Below are 20,039 nucleotides of genomic sequence, written 5' to 3'. Positions count from 1 at the left end.
TGTAGAAGGGGCAAGGGCCCAAAATTTTGTTTTTTAAAAAGTATATCCTGCTTTATCTTCAATTAACTCAACAGTCTCCATCATTAAAACAAAATACAAACATTGAACTGGAAGAATACTCAAGGAAAACAGAATACTCAAATCAGAACAATCAAGGAGAACAGAACAGCCCCAGTAAAAAGAAACAGCAATATAAATAAAATGTGAAACTGCCACAATGCAGCAGCAGCAGCAGAAAAAAAGTAAATTAATTGATTCTGAAGACTTGTTGAAAAGCTAGGTCTTTGCCAATGTCTGAATGTACTCATTAGTTAGGGCCAGGCAGGTTTCCCTCGGCAGAGCTTAGGAGGCTGGCACCATTACTAAGAAGCCCCTCTTCCTAGCAGTCATCTTCTACACTTCAGTCAATGGGACCATGCATAGCAGGTCCTTAGAAGTTAAACCGAGTTCATGGGGAGGTACCAGTCCTTAAGATTCCTGCCTTCCAGCACCGGGGAAAAGTGTTATGCTAAGTGAGTGTGGCTAAAGGAAGAGGGGTTAGGTTACAAAACCAAGAATACCTTCGTTGTTATGTGCCTTCAAGTCAGTTACGACTTATGGCGACCCTATGAATCAGTTGTTGGAATATGTGGTTCAACTCGAACTGGTGGGTTAAGGCTGCATGGGGTTAAAAAAGGTAGCTAGAGAAGAGACCTCCTGATTGCTAGGCTAATGCCTATCCTTTGATCTCCCGCTGACTCTCCCTTCCTGCTAGACTGATATGCTTAGGATGTTGACCATATCTTCTGGTCTCCTTCCTTCTTTTTCTTTCTCTTGAAAGGGAGAGCAGACATCTTTTGTCTCTCCCTCTCCTCCAAGCATGAGGGCAAACACTAGGCTTAGTGTTTGCATCTCCAACTTAGCTAGTTTCAAATACACAAAGCTCACTCAGATGCTCAAATATCTAATTTTGCTACTCTGCAACATCAGTGATCTCCAACAGCATCTATTTTAAACCACCCTGTTCAGATCTTGTAAGTTCAGGTCTGTGGGTTCCTTTATGGAATCAACCCATCTCGTTTGGTCTTCCTCTTTTTCTACTCCCTTCTGTTTTCCCCAGCATTATTGTCTTGTCTAGTGAATCGAATCATGTCTTCTCATGATGTGTCCAAAGTATGATGACCTCAGTTTCATCATTTTAGCTTCTCACAATAGTTCTAGTTTAATTTGTTCTATTATTTGTCTTTTTTGTGATCCATGGTATCTGCAAATCTCTCCTCCAACACACATTTCAAATGAGTTGATTTTTCTCTTACCACTTTTTTCATTGTCCAACTTTCACATCCATACATAGAGATCAGGAATACCATGGTCTGAATGATCCTGACTTTAGTGTTCATTGATATATCTTTGCATTTGAAGACCTTTTCTAGTTCTCTCATAGCTGCCCTCCCTAGTCCTAGCCTTCTTCTAACTTCTTGGTTATTGTCTCCATTTTGGTTAATGTGGCAAGGTATTGATAATCCTTGACAAGTTCAATGTCCTCATTGTCAACTTTAAAGTTACATAAATCTTCTGTTGTTATTACTTTAGTCTTCTTGACATTCAGCTGTAGTCATGCCTTTGTGCTTTCCTCTTTAACTTTCAACAGCATTCATTTCAAATCATTACTCATTTCTGCTAGTAGTATGGTATCGTCTGCACATCTTAAACTATATTTCTCCCTCTCGTTTTCACACCTCCTTCATCTTGGTCCAGTTCCACTTTCCGTATGATATGTTCTGCTTATAGATTAAACAAGTAGGGTGATAAAATACACCCATCTCAAACCCTTTGATTGGGAACCTATTGGTTTTTCCATATTCTGACCTTACAGTAGCCTCTTATCCAGAGTATAGGTTGACCACCAGGACAATCGGATGCTGTGGCACCCCCATTTCTTTTAAAGCATTCCCTAGTTTTTCATGATCGACACAATGAAAGGCTTCGCTGTAATCTATAAAGCACAGGGTTATTTTCTTCTGAAATTCCTTGGTCTGTTCAATTATCCAATGTATGTTTGCAATATGATCTCTGGTGCCTCTTCCTTTTCTAAATCCAGCTTGGACATCTGGCATTTCTCGCTCCATATATTGTAACAGCCTTTATTGTAGAATCTTGAGCATTACTTTACTTGCATGGGATATTAAGGCAATAGTTCGATAATTACTGCATTCCCTGGGATCCCCTTTCTTTGGAAGTGGGATATATATTGAACGCTTCCAGTCTGTGGGCCATTGTTTAGTTTTCCATATTTGTTGACAAAATTTTGTCAAAATTAGGACAGATTTAGTCTCAGTAACTTGTAGCAACTCTAGTAGTATGCCATCTGTTCCTGGTGATTTGTTTCTTCCAAGTATTTTAAGAGCAGCTTTCACCTCACATTCTACAATGTCTGGTTCTTCATCATACGGTTCCTCCGTGAATGAATCTGTCATGCTTGCATCTCTTTTATATAGTGCTTCAGTGTATTGCTTCCATCTTCCTTTTATTTTATCAGAGTCAGTCAGTGTGTTCCCCTGTTGATTATTCAACATCCCTACTCTTGGCTTAAATTTCCTTTTAATTTCTCTAATCTTTTGGAATAGGGCTCTTGTTCTACCTTTTTTGTTGTCCTCTTCTATTTCCATACAATAACTACTGTAATAGTTCTCTTTGTCCCTACATACTAATTGCTGTATTATTGCATTTAGGGTTCTCTCCGTGTTTCTATCTCCTTTTGCTTCTGCTTTCCTTCTTTCTTTAACCATTGTAAGAGTTTCTTCAGTCATCCATTGAGGTCTTTCTCTCTTTTTAACTAGAGGTCTTTTTGCATTCTTCCCTGATAATGTCTCTGACTTCACTCCATAGTTCTTCTGGTTCTCTATCAACTAAGTTTAAAGCCTCAAATCTGTTCCTTATTTGATCTTTATATTATTTTGGGATGTTATTTAAATTGTATTTTGGCATTATGATTGCTTTGTTGTTGTTCTTTAGCTTTACTCTGATTTTCAATATTACCAGTTCATGATCTGTACCACAGTCTGCTCCTGGTCTTGTTTTTGCAGAAAGTATGGAACTTCTCCATCTTCTGCTACCAATAATATAATTTATTTGATTCCTATATTGACCATTTAGTGATGTCCACATGTACAGTCGTCTTTTTGGTTGCTCAAAAAATGTGTTTGCAAGAAACAAATTATTGGCTTCACAGAATTCAATAAGACTCTCTCCTGCTTCATTTTTATCTCCTAAGACCCATTTTCCCACAATTTCTAGTTCTTATTATTATTATTATTTTATTTATATCTTGCCCCTCCTCCCAGCAGGAGCCCAGGGTGGCAAACAAAAGTACTACAAGCATTAAAATATCATAAAAACAAACTTTAAAACACATTAAAACAAAATATCTTCAAAAATGCTACTTAAAAAAAGCTATGGCAACATCTTCTAAGATTAAAAACATTTTTAAAAAGAAAGTTTAAGAACATATTAAAAAGCAATTCCAACACAGATGCAGACATCTCTTCTCTTCGACACTCTCATACCTAAAAGATTACATATCTATAATTCCCCGATTAAGTGGCAATGAAATATACTCACGATTTTAAGTGGCATATCCAATTCCTAGTACCATCCTGTCTTATGATAAATCAATAAAACCAGAGTACATACTATGTTTACTTTAGATGTTGTTAGTTTAAGGAACAATCAAAAGAGCTGAAAGTTAGCAGTGAGATCTGTTTTGTGCTAGTAGTTCAGGTAGCACAGTACTAATTTTAATCAGTGTGTTCAAGAGGTATCTATCGATGTTGTGCTTTACTGTCATCTTACATAGCTCTCTTAAATTATGGTAAAGGGAATCTCAATGAATAAATTAACGTTTTGTGGCATTTGAGATAAACACTGGGATACAAAAAAATCTAAGAGCATGCATCAATCCAGGACATTTTAAAAAGTTTGAACCACAAACTCTCAACTGCTTTTAAAACTCTGTCCATTTCAAAAACAGTTTGGTAGGTAGCACAAAAATATGCTGTTTGCGAAACACAAGGACAAAGGTTCTGTGGGCATCTAGAATTAGTCAGGAGGCTCTTTGAATCCAGAATTAGCATTGATAAAAAAAATTAAATCGGTTATCTGAGTAGCCAATTTAAAAAAAAGCCTTACCCAAAGCAACAACACAGAATGGTCAACATTTGCGTATATGTAGAAAAAGTAAAGCCAGTAGTGGCCTTAGAAGCAATTCCAGCATTATTTGCATTACAGACAAGAGCACCTAAGATCCCAAGTTATTTGTATGAAAACAGGAAATCTGGTCCAGTAGAAATAGAAACATGAACAAAAGGAGGACCAATTTTAGGCATTTTGGAATACAAGCAGAAACATCAAAACAGTACAGCCCTCTTTTACACTGGGATTCTGGAATGGCTTGAGCCAGATGGTCCTTTCACATGCATCTCACTGAGCTGTGCGCCTTGTTGGGCCTTAACATGGCCACCATCAGTCTCACTGGGAAAATAATACTATGCATATAAGGTGCAAATGTATACATTTTGCCATTTATTTTCAGGCCATAAAATTCAGCTTCTGTTGACACAAAATTTGGATTGCATAGAGACAATTTTTTTATTATTTTATTATTGCACAGTGACCGATAAATGGGATGAGAAGAAAGGAGATGCTAAAGGCTGGCCAAGAATGGTGAGAGAGATGATGCATGTGGTTCTAAGGCTAGAGCTGCCAGGAGACAAGAAGGAAGTAAAAGGCAGTCTGGGTGAAGAAGAACAGAAAAATCGCAATGACATCACTCCACCCTAGGGAAAAGAATACAACTGTGCTCTCTCGACAGAATTGAGTCCCAATATTTAGGCTCACTTAATCTCAGCAGAAGGTGTGACAGAATTTTTAATGCACCCTACAAAGCCAGTAGTATTCACTGTGCGGCCTACAGACTGCACCGCAAATCACACTGCCATAGACGACGAAGGCTTTTAACTTTAGTGGAATATAGCACATACAGAAAAGAAAGACACCCTACTGTTAATACTGTAGTTATGATGGAGCATGAAGGCTGTCATCTATCGAGTCATTGCCTGCAACTATCTTGGGTTTTCCTCTGAGGCCTTCTGTCTGAGTATTTAGACAGGAGGCCTCAAACTCAGTTTATGTGACTTAATAAGATCACAGCAAATTGGTACCTCAAGTTGCTGCACCAGTCTGTCCTGCCTCCCAGAGGGGTGGCGGGGGAGGGAATACTAATTTGCATTTATTTCTGTGCTGAAGTATATTCAGTCATACTATATCTGATATTAGGACTGGCCATATAGTTACTCAGCTTAAATTTTGGCTGTATATCTTGCCAAACTATACCGATAATGCTAAGGGGTGGGTCTTCTCATAGGTAGGCTGTAGGTCTCAGAGGATCACATAGACACTGTGAGGGCCTGTTGGAAGAAAGTGGAGAAATTACTTGCCTGCCAGCTGCTCTGCCCATGCCACTCCCTTTTCACTTCCACCACCACTATAAGCATCTCACAGGTTTCCCCAGCCAGTTTTCCTATACTGGCTTTTTAACAACGATTGATCTACAAAAGGTAGCCTTTGAAGCACTTCTGCAATGGAAATGGACAGGGATTGTTAGGCAGGGAAAGGAGAAGGAAGAGACTGGAACAACAGGAGCATTAATAAAAGCTAGAGTTGAGTGGAGGGAGGAAATGTGCGAATAAAAGCTGAGGAAAGTTGATAGGTGTGAAGACTTGTCTTCTCTTTGCCCTATCCTTCCACCCATTGTAAGAGTGTGTGTGTGTGTGTGTGTGTGTGTGTGAGTGAATGTGCGAGCATGCAAGAGGATTGGGTGTGAGCATGCAAAAGCATGCAAGGGGGTCCTCATATACACACATAAGATGGTATGTATATAAGTATGTGGAGGGTTGAAGTGTTAATAGAAAAGTGCGTTCATGCACCTGATTTATCATGAGAAAATGGCAAATTTGGTGTGCACGTACACATTCACTGTCCCCATTCCCCACTTCCCACGTCTTTCCGCTCACCACAAGTGTTTGTAGGCCCCACTAGTTTCTTATTACCATCCACCCATATTCCACATATACACATACATGTTATGGCAAGGAATAAGCCACAATTATTTTGTAGGCAGAAGTACAGTAGGTTTGAATGTTCTTTTCATCTGATAGTTTATTTCTTTAATGCTATACCACCACCCATTCTCAGTCCCCAGGCTAAGCTCTGATTTATGTTTTCAGAGAAGGATTAATTACACATTATTGCTTGTTCACATAATAGACTAGTATTATCTTCAAAGGACCATTCCAGGGAGAAGGAGGAAGGAGACATGCCCCATAATTTAGTGACCATTAGTTTTAAATTAGAAGGTTAATTGTTGGGGCACTTCAGCTTACATCCTAATGCCTGATTCTGTCTATTAACTGTAAGGCAAAACTGTAAAGCAAAACATTACCTCAAATGTAGCATGAAAAAATGTAAATGTACTGCCTTCAAGTTGATTCCGACTTATGGCGACCCTATGAATAGGGTTTTCATGAGGCTGAGAGGCAGTGACTGGCCCAAGGTTACCCAGTGAGCTTCATGGCTATGTGGGGATTCAAACCCTGGTCTCCCAGGTCGTACTCCAACACCTTAACCACTACACTAGCATGAGGCTGTAACCAAAATGTATGAATTTGTATATAAAAACAAACCAGCTTTGTTTCTCTCTTCAGAACATCTTCTTTTCTCACCAACATAAGACAGAGATGACCTGTTCTACTATGAGATAAACTCAGTTGCTGTTCTGTTGCAATGGTCAAGACTCGTCAGAATCTACAGTCTCTTTCCTGGAAAGATGGATAAGGAATACAGAGGGAAGTTAAAGAACTGGGACAAAGGAAAGGTACATTTGTTCTAAAGAAACTTGCTCCTTCAATTCTGTGCATGTTTACTCAGAAGTAACTACTACTAATTTCAATGAGACTCACTCCCAAGTAAATACAGATAGGATTGCATGCAAGTCCAGTGGATTTTAATGTCCCCTGCATGCAGATGAACAAGGCCAATATATTCTTGAGGATTGTGAAGAATTGGAGACAGAGATTCCTATGTACTCAGATCAAACTAGCAACATGTAGCCCAACACTGTGTCACTATTAATTGTTTGCCTGGGGAACCTGGATTTCCTGCAACTCCTTCATTACAAGGAAGCCTATTCCAGGAACAGTCTGCAGATGATTAAACAGATTAGTCACTACTCTTCCCTATGGAACCAGAGTTAAGTCCCTTTTCACCATGAATCAGACAAACACAATCCACCCCAAATCCCTCAAAGCTTCCCACTTCTAATTTATACCTACAGCTTTACTGCTACTTACAGAACTGTTTTCTGTTTGGAGCCTGATCTGTAGCAGCTACAATAAGACATAGTCTATATTATATTTGCTACATCAGTACAAAACCTCAGCTACTTCTGTTAATACTGTATTTTTTTTCCAAAAGGAAATTGTAAACTCAGGTAGGACCAGCAACAAAACATAATATGGAGTGTTCCTGTTAAGGTTTCCAGCCAGTCATGCCTTCTTCCATGATACTCCATTGCATCTCTCCCATTTTCTAACCCCCCCCAAAAACCCCAAAACAGTCAGTCAGTATTCTTTGTCCACTAAGCATGCATAATCTTACTGGGCCTTTTTGGGTCCTCTCCACCTTAACAAACTTTTCTATTTTTTGTCTGCAAACCTTTGTATTCCTCCAAACTTGTTGATACCTACCACATAGAATCATAGAATAGTAGTTGGAAGGGGCCTATAAGGCCATAATGTCCAGCCCCCTGTTCAATGTGCATGAAGGCCATGCTAGTGGTGGGTGGGAAGAGTTAGACAAAAGTAGGCAGAGCAGTGGCTACAACTCATGCCTTGGTACACTAGAGTACTTTCCAGTCATGCACAAGTCAGATGTGCACATATATTCAAACAAGCAAAAGGAATTATCAGTCCAAGGGCACATTCCATCCAGGCAAAAGTACTTGAAAGGGCACAGAATAGTGTGAGTGTGGGGCATGGCCTTTGTAGAATCCAAGGGTGAGATAGAAAGGCTTGAAGGGCCATATTTACCCTCCAGGCCAAAGATTCCCCATTCCTGCTCTAGATGTAGCTTCACCCCTTATCCTAAATAGACTTTTTGATCCTGATTTTATATCATGATTAGAGCACAGAATGTTGGAAAACTATTTGACAAGTGTGAAGACATGTGGGTCCTTTGGGAAGGAAGGAACAGCTCTGGGTTTTCCTGGAAGCTGCAGGACGGGAGAGTGCTCTTGTACTCAGGTCCTGCTTGTGGGCTTTCCATGGGCATCTGGTTGGCCACTGTGAGACCAGGATGCTGGACTAGATGGGCCACTGGTCTTATCCAGCAGGCTCTTCTTACTCACCCAACATGTAGTTCCTTCAGCCCTATTCCACAATACAACTATTTTATTTTATTATTACTCTTCTATCCCACCTTTCCTCTAAGGAACTCAAGGTGGTGTACATGGTTCTCCTCCCTCTCCATTTTATCCTAACATCTCTGTGTGGTAGGTTAGTATGAGAGATAGTGAGTGGCCCAAGGACACCCAGCAAGCTTCATGGCTGAGTGGAGATTTGAACTGTGGTCTCCCAGATCCCAGTCCAACTCTCTAACCATTTTGCCATGCTGGCTCTCAGTGGAATTACCTATTCCTATCCAGGTGCTTTCCTTCTCTACACCATCCCTGTTCCCTTCTCCCCTGCCATATCCCAGCACACACCTCTTTTGTCCTTTATTTGCTGGATAATGTTCTGAGCAAAGGAGGCCTTACATCTGCCATATTGCCTTTGGAGATAACAGTAAGCAACACATCTCCTATTGCATAAAAGAGAACCTATCAGGAGTATCATTGCCACTACCGAATGAGGAAAGGGGACAGGGCTAAAGAGAGTTTTCTCTTGCTCAGCGATAGTAGCAGCATTGCTGCTTTCAAGAGGCATTATCTAGACTCTAGAACAGGAGTTGCCAAACTGCATCTGTAGAACACCACTGTTCCTCCAGCTTCATTCAGGTGATCCATGGTGTGGCTGCATTAAATGTTCATATTGATTTTTAATTGTATTTTTACTGCATCTTCTATTTCTTTTATTGTATTGCATTTTAATATAATTTGAATTCTATGGAAGACAGACAGTCTGTCCCAGGAATAGGGAACTTGTGGCCCTCCTGATGCTGCTTGACTCCAACTCCTATCAGCCCCAACCAACATGCAAAGCTGTAGTCCAACAAAATCTGAAGAGCCACAGGTGCTTTACCACTGCTGCTCTCTGCAATACATCTAATTGCCAAGAACAGTGTCAGTGAAAGGTGAGATTTCTACAGAATCGCACCTTTTCTGATCACATAGAGATAAACTTGATACAACAGCGATAAACATCTGTATCCCTGCCATTGTTGTTGTTGTTGCCAATAGCTCCTGCAGGTGGCCCCAATTTGGATCTGGACCACAATAAAGGGCGCTAAGGTCTTTGAACACCCTTTCTGTATTTAACCATATTTTCTATAAACACCATGTTAATTTTGATACCTATTTCAGACATTTGGATGACATATGGATCTCAATGTGTAAGATGGCTGTACTGATGCTTGTTGTGTTGTTCATGTGATCTGATGGGTTCCCCCTCTTTTTTCCTCCTTAATAAATCTGCAAAAAAAAATATCATTTTTTAAACAAAGGGTGTTTAGTAACCATTTTCTCCAATTAAAATCTGTCTCTCAACTATTCGCCCCCCCCTCCCCAGGCAAGCTGATTTTATTGTCCCCCTCACAGCTTGATATTTTCAACAATGTAAAGAGAATCAGATACATTAATGGATCTGTCACATACATAGTTTGACCCTTATTCCCCTGTCTGTGCAGGACTTAGAATGCAGGCTGCAGCAGCAGGGAAAATACCTTTATTTATGTATTCTTGTGAATGTGAACAAGTCATTGGAAGCATAAAGATAAAAGATGAACCCTAATCTTAGGATAGATTAGAACCTATTCAATTTATGTACCTTTGGCTGCATACATGACCACCCCCTGCATTCTATGGGCAATAGACTAGTTCTCCTCCTCCATGTGTCCCAACCATCATAATGATGGATAGTTTGGAAGCTGGGATTTATTTAATCCAGAGTTTTGATTAGTTGACACACCTGTCACAATGCAATTTTATACACTTTTACTCGGAAGTAAATGCTACTATAGTAAGTGTGCTTAGGAGTCCAGCCTTATTTTCACTTTAAGACAGTAGAGGGCAAAGGATGGCTGTTAATCATGTTCATGCAAATATTGCCAGGATCACATCTAGTAACTGTTAACTGTTCTGCTTCCCTTAATTTTGTGAAACATGGTCCTCTGCATTTTCAGTTTCATTGTATGGATCTCCATGGTTACAAGTTATACTTTTTCCCCACATTGATTACTTGCTTGAAGAACTGTGTACTAATTTATTTTTTCTAATTTGGCACAGGAGCCCTCCAGCTGTAGTAACACGCACAGCTCTCTGTAGGGGGAAATGCACAAGTTCCACTTTGCACAGGAAGCCTATTTCTCCATAAATGTCCAAAGCTACCCTAGTCTCAAAATAAGAAAAGATGCAACAAAGATAATTTTTATTATTTTTAAATATGTGATCTCTTACAGGAAACCCTGGCCAGACTCAGTTCTCTTGGCGAACATATGTACTTGAAGCGGCTTTGTACTGAGTCAAACCAATGATCCATTTAGCTCAGTATCCTTTACAATGGCCCACTCCACGTGTAACGTTAAGCCAAAGCAGCATTCAAGACATGTACTGAGGTATGCATGTACGTATCTTTCAGAATACATGCTTTGCTCTTACATAAACTATAGCCCTGCAGTAGGTATTCTGGGAAGAAAATACTACAGAGGAACTTAAAACTATTTAAAAGGGAAATGCAAGTGAATACTGCCAACATAAACTTAGAAGGCAGTCTGCTATTATATTGAATTTAGTATATTATGAGAGGTGGTGAAGTGTAATGACAGAAAGTGAGCTGTAAAACAAGATGTTTGAGTCTCATTTCTACCATGAACTTTCTAGGTGATCTCAGACAATCAACACTCTCTGCTTCAGCCCCCCTCCCCCGCCATCTCCAACATGGGGGCTAATGAGGTTAGTATACCTTCCATATTGAGATCAGGGTTGTCAGATAATGTAGGGTGAAGTGCTTTTAATATTCTTAAGGCTGAAAACCTACGTACACTTACTGGAAAGCAAGTCCCATTGAAGAAATGGGATTTAATTCTGAATAAGCATGCATAGGATCATACCACACTTACTCCTAAAAGAAGGAGAACTTACCTATACCCAAAGATCTTCAGATTTCTCATACTAAACTATCAATGTCTTGTCCTCAACTTGAACTTTGTGTTAGGCTGTAGTCTCCTTCCATGCACTTCTGTTACTATAGCTGGAGCTGGTTTAATCCAGCACAGGCTGATACAATACTCAAGACAGCAGCTGCCTCTCATAGCAGGGTTGAATGTCAGTCACTTTTTCTCCAAATAGGGATATGATCATTTCAGCCTGGCATTTTGTTACATGTGAGCAATAAATCAACCATCTTATGCTGGATTTTTCTTAAAGCAAATCATGTGCATAATTGGGGAGAAAGAGCACAACTGTTACAAGCTAAATAATAACACACACAAAAAACCCCAGCATAGGCTGAAGTGGATACTTTGGCAGGACAGCAGAATTGCAACATCTCTGTTGCAGGTATAGATTTATAGGTAAACCGGATTTGAATCTAAGGAATGTTGTCAATCCCTCTTGTGCATAGTAGTGTTTATCCACATCAGTAAACTAGCCCATGTAATTCCCATTACACTAGGAACATTACATAGATGAACTGTTGGTCTGCAAATCTGGCATCCCTTCGCTGCCAGCCGCTATCCCAGGTCTATACAATTCAAAGAAAAGTGCATAAAATCCTGGAATGAACAATTACCAAAGAACCTGCACAAAAAAGGAAGTTGCTCTCTAATCCCCACCATCAGTAAGTTGTTATTCTATACCTTAAAGCAGAAGGATTTTTATATCCTTTGGAAAAAAGTTTTTCATCCCATCTAATGTAGCCACAGATGGTCTCAATAGCCATATAAATGTCTGCTCCTTTTTTCAAACCTACTAAACTCTTGGCCTTGACAATATCTTAGGATAATTAATTCCACATGTTAATTGTGCACTATGTAAAATATTTCCTTTTATCATTTTAAACTTGTTGCCTTTTAATGGCAGTATATAGCCTCTTAATCTTGGGTTATGAGAAGGGGTAAACAGCTCCTGTCTCACTGGTACACATCAGTTTTTTATTTTAATTTTAAATACTACTACTAAAATTGTATTTCCAAGTTCATTCCATCTCTGAATGAGATCTAACATACATTTTTTCTGGCATTTACAGGATTTTATAGCATGCAATACTGGTTCCTCTGTCAAGCCAAGGCTTTTCTCCACAGAACTTCAGCTCTTATAGATGCCAACATTAAGGAGACACAAAAGCAGTGACCATCAAGTTTAAGGAGAAAATGTTAAGGGTTCAATCCAATCAAAGATCAAGCACTTTTATGTCAATGGGAGTCATGTGCTTAAATTGTTAACTGAAGTAAATGGGGCACTAGAAGTGTTAAATTTGGGTGGATAATGCACACTATAAAGGACAATTTAAAATGTTTATTTTTAATGATCACCAGTTGCAGAACACAATAAAGAAGGGTAGAAGCAGCAAGGAAAGAGTGCTTGTACCAGAGGCTCAGCTTCATTCACTTCCTTGCCCCAGAAGACCTGTTGCTTGCTCAGCCCCTCATTAGCCTCAGAGGACCTTGGTGAGAGCTGTTACCTGGCAACTGTCTGCAAAGGAAGACTGCTTCCATCATAGGCTGAACCAGTTCGCGCTGCTCAGCCCTACTCCCCTTGCCTCAGAGGATTCTGGTGGGAGCTGCTGCCTAGTATGATACTAAGGGAGGACAACGATGAGGGCAGAAAATGCCACCTGAATATTCCTAGTTCTATATGGATACCTTGCAATTTCTGTTCCTGTACTGCATTTGAGTGTTATTTTATTTTTGTGAATATTTTGAAAGTTGCTTTGAGAGTCTCTCATGGCTATAAAGTGAGATATAAGTATTCTAATTAAATAAAGTTGCTGTATAAAAAAGGGATAATTATGCCCCAAGGAACAATATTGTTCTGAAGTAAAGTATGCTTTCAACAATGGATGAGGAAGCATATATAATGAATTACATTTTCAGGGTTGCTTCCTTTAAAAAAAAGACATACACACAAAGAACATTACCTCATAAAAGTAAGGCAGTACTGGTATTACTATACATTGGTGGGGTGAGAGACTGAGGACCAGGTTCAGTTTTTGCACTTGGAAGCAGATACCCAGGTACAAAATAAAGATCAACTGTAAAATGGCACAAGTTCATTCAGGCTTCCACACAATGTACACAGAAGCGATGAAAGGAAAATATTGGATACTTATTCCTGTACATTTTGCTGGAAAATGTGACCATACATACCATTTTATAGCTGATGAGTTGCATTTACTTTTTGACAACACACACTGAAATAATAGCTTCAGTAAGGCTGTCCGTAGCTGAACTGAGATTTGAACCAGGAACTTTCCAGGTTATAGTTCTTGCATTTTAACTACTATATTAGCTCTCAGTCCAAGAGTAAATGCATGTTAATTTAACAAAAATCACACTTAAGTCTGAAATTGAAGTTTGTTCTCAGTTCTTTAATTTAAAGGGGCAGTCTGTTCTGGCCTCAACATTGAGCTGTGTGTCTATACAAGCCGATAAACTCACGTCCAATCCACACTTTATATAACTTAAATCTTCTGTTTTATTTAAAGGGAATTTTGAACAACAAATAAACCCAGCAAGAAAACACTTAACTGCAAAAAGATGAGTAGAGGATTAACAGTTGACTAAAGGAGGGTTAGAACTGATGTGTGGTAAAAAAAATAATGTGCAGCCAAGCCCTCCAAGCTGTGGAGAACCAGGCCTGAGGAAGGTTGTCTTCTTTCTAGAAAAAACCTTCCCAAGCACAGAACTAAAGACTCTTTCCAGGAGCAGCCAATAGAGACATAACAGACAACTGATCTAATCAGTTGCTAACAGATTTACTGAGGAGAATTCTATCTAGAAGCATATAGGCAGTATATAATAATAATAATAATAATAATAAATTTTATTTGTTGGTCGCCTATATGTCCAGGTTAGTGGACACTCTAGGCGACTTACAATAATAGAGAGCAGTACATAATACAAAATAAAATACAAGCAAACACAATCATAATCAATTTAAAACCAATTTCTATTTGAAACCTTATAAAATTAATCCTCCCCGATCCCATAGGCCCGTCTGAATAGCCAGGTTTTTAAGGCTTGGCGAAAACCCATCAGGGAGGGAGCATGTCTGAGATCAAAAGGAAGAGAATTCCAGAGGGTGGGGGCCACAATCGAAAATGCCCTCTCTTTGGTCCGCACCAGCCTAGCTGTTTTAACCGGTGGGACCGAGAGAAGGTCTTGTGAGGCTGATCTTGTCAGGCGGCATAATTGGTGATTCTGTAGGCGCTCCTTCAGATAGACTGGGCTGAAACCGTATAGGGTTTTAAAGGTCAGCACCAACACCTTGAATTGGGCCCGGTAAACAACTGGTAACCAGTGAAGATCTATTAACACTGGCGTGATATGGTCACGGCGACGGCTGTGCTTAATCAAGCGTGCCGCCGCATTCTGTACCAGCTGTAACTTCTGGACCATGTTCAAGGGTAACCCCACGTAGAGCGCATTACAGTAGTCTAAGCGAGAGGAGACCAGGGCATGTATCACCCGTGGGAGCAGATGAACAGGAAGGTAGGGTCGCAGCCTCCGTATCAGATGTAACTGATACCAAGCTGCCTGACTCACCGCTGAGACCTGAGCCTCCATGGACAGCCTGGAGTCAAGAATGACCCTGAGGCTGCGGACCTGGTCCTTCAGGGGTAATCTCACCCCATTAAGCATCAGGTCCGTAATACCCAGCCTTCCTCTGTCTCCCACAAGCAACACCTCGGTCTTGTCGGGATTCAGCTTCAGCCTGTTCTCTCCCATCCATCCACTTACGGATTCCAGGCACTTGGACATGGTATCCACAGCCAACTCTGGTGAGGACTTAAATGAGAGATAGAGCTAAATAATAATAATTAAATAATATAATGTCCAGTTGGGGCAGAACAGTCAGATGCTGCTTCAGTAAGTAACAGGAACTTGAACTTTACCATTCCAGAGTTCTTGTATCAACAATGTTAAGTTTGGCAATTTTGACATACGAGTGGGACCTACAACAAGATATTGCAGTGTCTCCTCACCTCCTAAGAGGGTTCTAGCCTCAAAACAGTGTGATTTCGTACTCCTCAAGCCTCAGGGTTCTGCCAAGCATGTTGAAGCACATCTCTTATTTCTCAGTGGTTATGTTGTGGCTCCAAACTTATCAGCACTCACCACCTGAATTCTCTGTTAGGAAGAGTAATTTATCTGGAAAGAAACCTCACTGAAACCAAATGTCTACTTCTCAGTAAGACTAGACTGCAATTTACAGCATGATCCTAAATATGCTTAGTCAGAAATAAGCTCCATTGAATTCCACAGGCATGGGGCTGTTCCCCAAGGAAGTATGCATAGAAAGACATTCTTAGGCTACAATTCTATGTATGCTCACTTAGAAATAAGTTCAATTTGAACAATGTGGCTGTTTACCATAAGAAAAGTTATATAAGATCAGTATGTATGATGTATGAAGAAGACATGTGCAGTTCCAAGCACCTCATCGACACCAGCATTAGACAGTGCAGACAGTTTAGAGATTACAGCTAGAAATGTGAAGGGCTGGAAAAAACTGTACCCCCCCCAAAAAAAATTCCCCCAGTTTTTGCCTGAGTTTACATCTCTAATTACAGCTGAAATATTAAGCATGTCTACAGGGAATTTAAGTCCCACTGAACTCAATGGGTTGTATTCAACTAAGTTGTACTCAGAGTATCCCTGTTTAAATTAATGAACTTGTGAGTCATGTCCATTAACTTCAGTGGGTCTACTTTGAGTAGGACTAGTGTTGAATACCACCCATTACTTCCATGTATTATTATTAATTTGATTTTTATCCCACCCTTCCTCCCAATGAAGCGCCCACCTTATGCTTACTATTTGGAAGTAAAACTCCATTGAATTCAGTGGTACAATCAAATACAATGGTGTAGGTTGCTATGGTAATTACTTTGCTTCTGTTTCTGAAGACAGTATTATTAGATGTTATTTTTGAAGAGTGGCATAAACCTGTCTATCTCATCCAAGCATAGTCTTATTGCACAGGCTTGGGACATTTAAAAAACAAGTTGTACTGTTGTTCTTGCAATATGTTTATTTTGGGAAATGTTTTTGTATTACAGAGTTTGGGATTGTGGGCTTTTCTTTGTTTTTTCTAACAGTGGAATTGTCAATGCAACAACCAACTCATAAATATAAAAAGGGGACAACATTATAATGTTCTTATTGGATTTAAGCTAGTCTAACCCTTGAGAAGGGAGTGGTCCCTTCTCAAGCAGTACAAACTTCTTTCAGTCATTAGGGAGTGTAGGTATCTGCTTGCCCCGTGGAATGCTATAGCACTGAATTAAATTTTCACACAGATTTGCTTCCTAAAGTTCAGGTTCATGCTTTCCTTATTCATATTGTTTTCAGCACTGCCAGGTACATACACTGCTAGATTTGAAGATTTGCTCTCTGTTTAAAAAATGTATAAATATATCTAGTTGACCAGTTGACTGGAATCTAGATATATGTGTTCTGTGGAGGAACAGTGAGGCACACACAGTAAGCTGTCATTTTAGAAAAATCAAGAAAAAAATTTAGAGGTACACCTCAAATTCAAGAAGTTTTAATTTCTGAAACACTCAAATTGTGCAAAGTATAGTTTCAGCTCTAACATTCTAGCTTCAGAACTGTAGTTGGTTCTGTAGTTTACAATCAATTACTATTACTTCCATTTAGAGGAGAGTAAGCTTTCAAGAGAGCAACATTTATTAACTTAGCCTGGTAGTTGAAATAGGAAGCATCCACACAGCATCTCCACAGAGAAGACAGAGCTCTTTCCCACACAAATTATCAAAAATGCCCATGAAACCTCATTTCCTGCATCTGATGGACTGTAGTCTACCACAGTTTACGCCATAATAAATGTACTAATCTTAAAATACCATAAGATTCTGTTTTCATGTTTGTTAAATTGAGTGGTACAATCCAGCACAGCATTATGTGCACTTTAATCCAGCTAAACAAACAAGTGAATTTTAAGCACCCTGAAAACTCTGTGCTGGATTGTTTAGATGTCATTAGTTCCCAAGACGTCATGTAATGCAAGCGTTCTGCATTCACAGTCACCAACATGGATTAGACTCCACAAGCATGTACGGTATTCCACCTTTTAACTACTTCCCCCGATTGTAAGTACAACATAGTGATTCATATTCATTAATTCTGAATATGAACGGCTGGATTGTTAAAACTGCAATCCGAAAAGAGAGGCGGGGCAGGCAGAAAAGAAGAAAGGCAAACAAGAAAGTTACAATTGACATCCTTGAAAGCAGCATCCTATTGATACTTTCAAGGAAGCAAGCCCCACTGAATTAACTACGGAGCAGCATGCATAGGATCGGACTGCATGCAGTTTTTGTGTATCATCCTTACCGTGAGGGAAGCCCCTGGAACAAACACGCACACAGCAAGACTATAACTATGCAAGAACCTGCGCGCTACAGCAGCCAACCACATACACTCTAGGACTGAAGCCCTATACACACTTAGATTGCAATCCAATACATGTTTATTCAGAAGTAAGTTCCATTTGGTTCAATGGGACTTATTCCCAGTGAAGTGTCTATTGGATTGCATCCTTACTTGGGAATAAATCTCCCTGCAGCCTAAACAATTTAAGCTGCAATCCAATACACACTTACCTGACTGAACCCCATAAAAATTACTTCAGAGTAGACTGATTGTAGCCTAAATTTTGTAGCAGGCTGCTTAACGGATAATTTTAGCTTCCCGCTTTAACACTTTCACTTTTCTTTCCTCTATAAAGCAGAGATTAACAATACCAAGCAAAAAAGAAAACAAACAAAAATGACCCACCACCACTGAATAGCAGGATCATTGAGCTCCCAGTTACAATACCTGAAAACTGACATTTCAAAGAAGCAGCCTAAAAATCTTCAAAGCTTAACATTCTTACGGGAACCCTGAAATAAAAACAAACAAACAACTAACTAAACTTCTGAGTAAAGAAACAGACTCAAAATCCTGTGGAAAAAAGAACTCCAGAAACAGGATAGCCAACGGATACGTACTTGCCCATTGCGGGGCTGGGACCATAACTAAATCTCGGAAAGACTCCGCCTCCGCCAACCCTCTTCTCCCACAAAAGAGAAGGCCCCTTCTTTCCTCACAGCCACAGAGAATGCTTTCCTCAGGAGCCCCGCCTACTTCGAGATCCACAATTGGCTGCCCCAGTTAAAAAGGCGGCGCGACGCTGTTGTTATGATAAAGAGCAACCCCGCCCACGCCTCGTGCGCGGAGAGCTTTCCAGTGCCGGCTTTCAACCCCCCCCCTTTACTCGCGCTCACGAGCCTTTTCAACGGTTCTCAAGAAGGCCGTTTTCGCCATACGCTAAGCTCCCGAGGCCCCGCCCCTTTCCCTATGGGGTCATCCGATCGCCCACAAGCTCCGCCCCTCTGTTGGATGCCCCCTTTTCTCCCCTTTCAATACATGAGTGGAGTTTGATCGCACGCACGCACGCACACCTCCCTTTTCTTTCTTTCTTCCCCCGTTGATGTTACTCCTCAGAGTTTTAAATCCCTCCCTGAACACCGAGAGAGACCTCGCCCTCTGCTACTGCAGCCCCACCTCTTTCTCCTTCCGGACCCCGCCTCTTATCGTCGCGCGCTCGACACCCCCCCTTCGCATCTCATCTACCCAACTCACCCTCATCAGCGCCCCTCCCCCCTTTCGTAGCCCCATCTGTTTCTCTGGCTGGTTGAAACGAGGTGGTGGGTTTCTTCTTCGTTTTCCCCCCTTAATATATATATATATATATATATATATATATATATATATACAGATAGATACGTATGCACATTGTATCGAGAAAGCAATAGTGGCGACCTGAGGTGAAGGTGGAAGATGAGTCCGTGCGGCAGCTGCCCGCAGCAGCGCAGCACCCGCCTGCCTTAGAGACCCTCGAGGAAGCGAGGAGGAGGAGCAGGAGGCGGTGGCTGAGAAGGCGCCAGCCCGGACAAGCCCCATGCGGAGGAGCTGGCGCGGAGGGGGCAGCTGCGGCTGCTGAGAGAGAGTAAAAAGAAAAAGGGGAAAAAAAGAAGAGGTCGGTCGGTCGGTGGGAAAGGAAGAAGGAGTCTCGCGCGCGGCAGGCATCGGCAAAGCAGCGAGCTCTGAGGAGCGCTTGGGGAACGGGGCGATGTGCCCGGAGGAGGACGGGGGTTGTGGTGGTGGTGGAGGCGGCGGCGGCATAGTAGTGGTGGTCTCGGCGCCGGCCGCTACTACGACTACTGCTGCTGCTGCTTCAGCAGCAGCGAACGGAGAATCCGAGGGGACCACGGCGGCGGCGGCGGCGGCGACTCTCTTGAGTGAGCTGCGCTCTTGGTGGGAAGTGCCGGCCATCGCTCACTTCTGCTCCCTCTTCAGGACCGCTTTCCGACTGCCCGACTTCGAGATCGAGGTGAGTTGGGCTTAAAAGCTGAGGGGTAAGAGAGGCTTGCGTGGTCGATAAGTGGGACCGATCGATCGATTCACCGGCCCCGCCTCCCCCTCGAGGAGAAGGGATGGGACGGGACAATAACTCGCGCCCAGCTCGACTGAGGAGAATCTACTCGCCCCTGTCTGCCTGC

General features: G+C 41.1%; 1 protein-coding gene and 2 long non-coding RNA genes across 6 annotated transcripts in view; 2 read left to right on the top strand and 1 right to left on the bottom strand.

Annotated features, from left to right (window-relative positions):
- Positions 1-3,507: 3,507 nt before the first annotated feature.
- On the bottom strand, positions 3,508-18,711 carry LOC133390285 (uncharacterized). Of its 2 annotated transcripts, XR_009764361.1 has the most exons (5): positions 18,486-18,711; positions 18,313-18,377; positions 9,605-9,721; positions 6,720-6,854; positions 3,508-5,444 (listed from the first exon to the last, which is right to left on the bottom strand). It is a non-coding gene; the product is annotated as an uncharacterized LOC133390285 (long non-coding RNA). The 2 variants fall into 2 exon arrangements; XR_009764362.1 differs by lacking the exons at positions 18,313-18,377; positions 18,486-18,711 and adding an exon at positions 11,390-11,976.
- Positions 6,725-13,242, top strand: LOC133390286 (uncharacterized). 2 transcript variants are annotated; one of them, XR_009764364.1, is made up of 4 exons: positions 6,725-6,910; positions 10,708-10,863; positions 11,129-11,200; positions 12,495-13,242. It is a non-coding gene; the product is annotated as an uncharacterized LOC133390286 (long non-coding RNA). The 2 variants fall into 2 exon arrangements; XR_009764363.1 differs by having other exon boundaries at positions 10,708-10,871.
- Positions 18,712-19,307: 596 nt separating the features above from the next.
- LOC133390284 (chromatin remodeling regulator CECR2) overlaps positions 19,308-20,039 on the top strand; it is a 220,618-nt gene continuing 219,886 nt past the window's right edge. For both annotated transcript variants that reach the window (XM_061638597.1, XM_061638596.1), the window contains exon 1: positions 19,308-19,870. In XM_061638597.1, coding sequence (XP_061494581.1) covers positions 19,610-19,870 — 261 coding nt within the window. In that variant the 5' untranslated portion in view covers positions 19,308-19,609. The remainder of the gene's footprint in view (positions 19,871-20,039) is intronic.

The sequence above is a fragment of the Rhineura floridana genome, chromosome 8 (assembly GCF_030035675.1).
Source record: "Rhineura floridana isolate rRhiFlo1 chromosome 8, rRhiFlo1.hap2, whole genome shotgun sequence".
Classification (NCBI taxonomy): domain Eukaryota; kingdom Metazoa; phylum Chordata; class Lepidosauria; order Squamata; family Rhineuridae; genus Rhineura; species Rhineura floridana.
The sequence above is the reverse complement of the archived record's forward strand: the minus strand, read 5'-3'. Positions and strand labels throughout refer to the sequence as shown.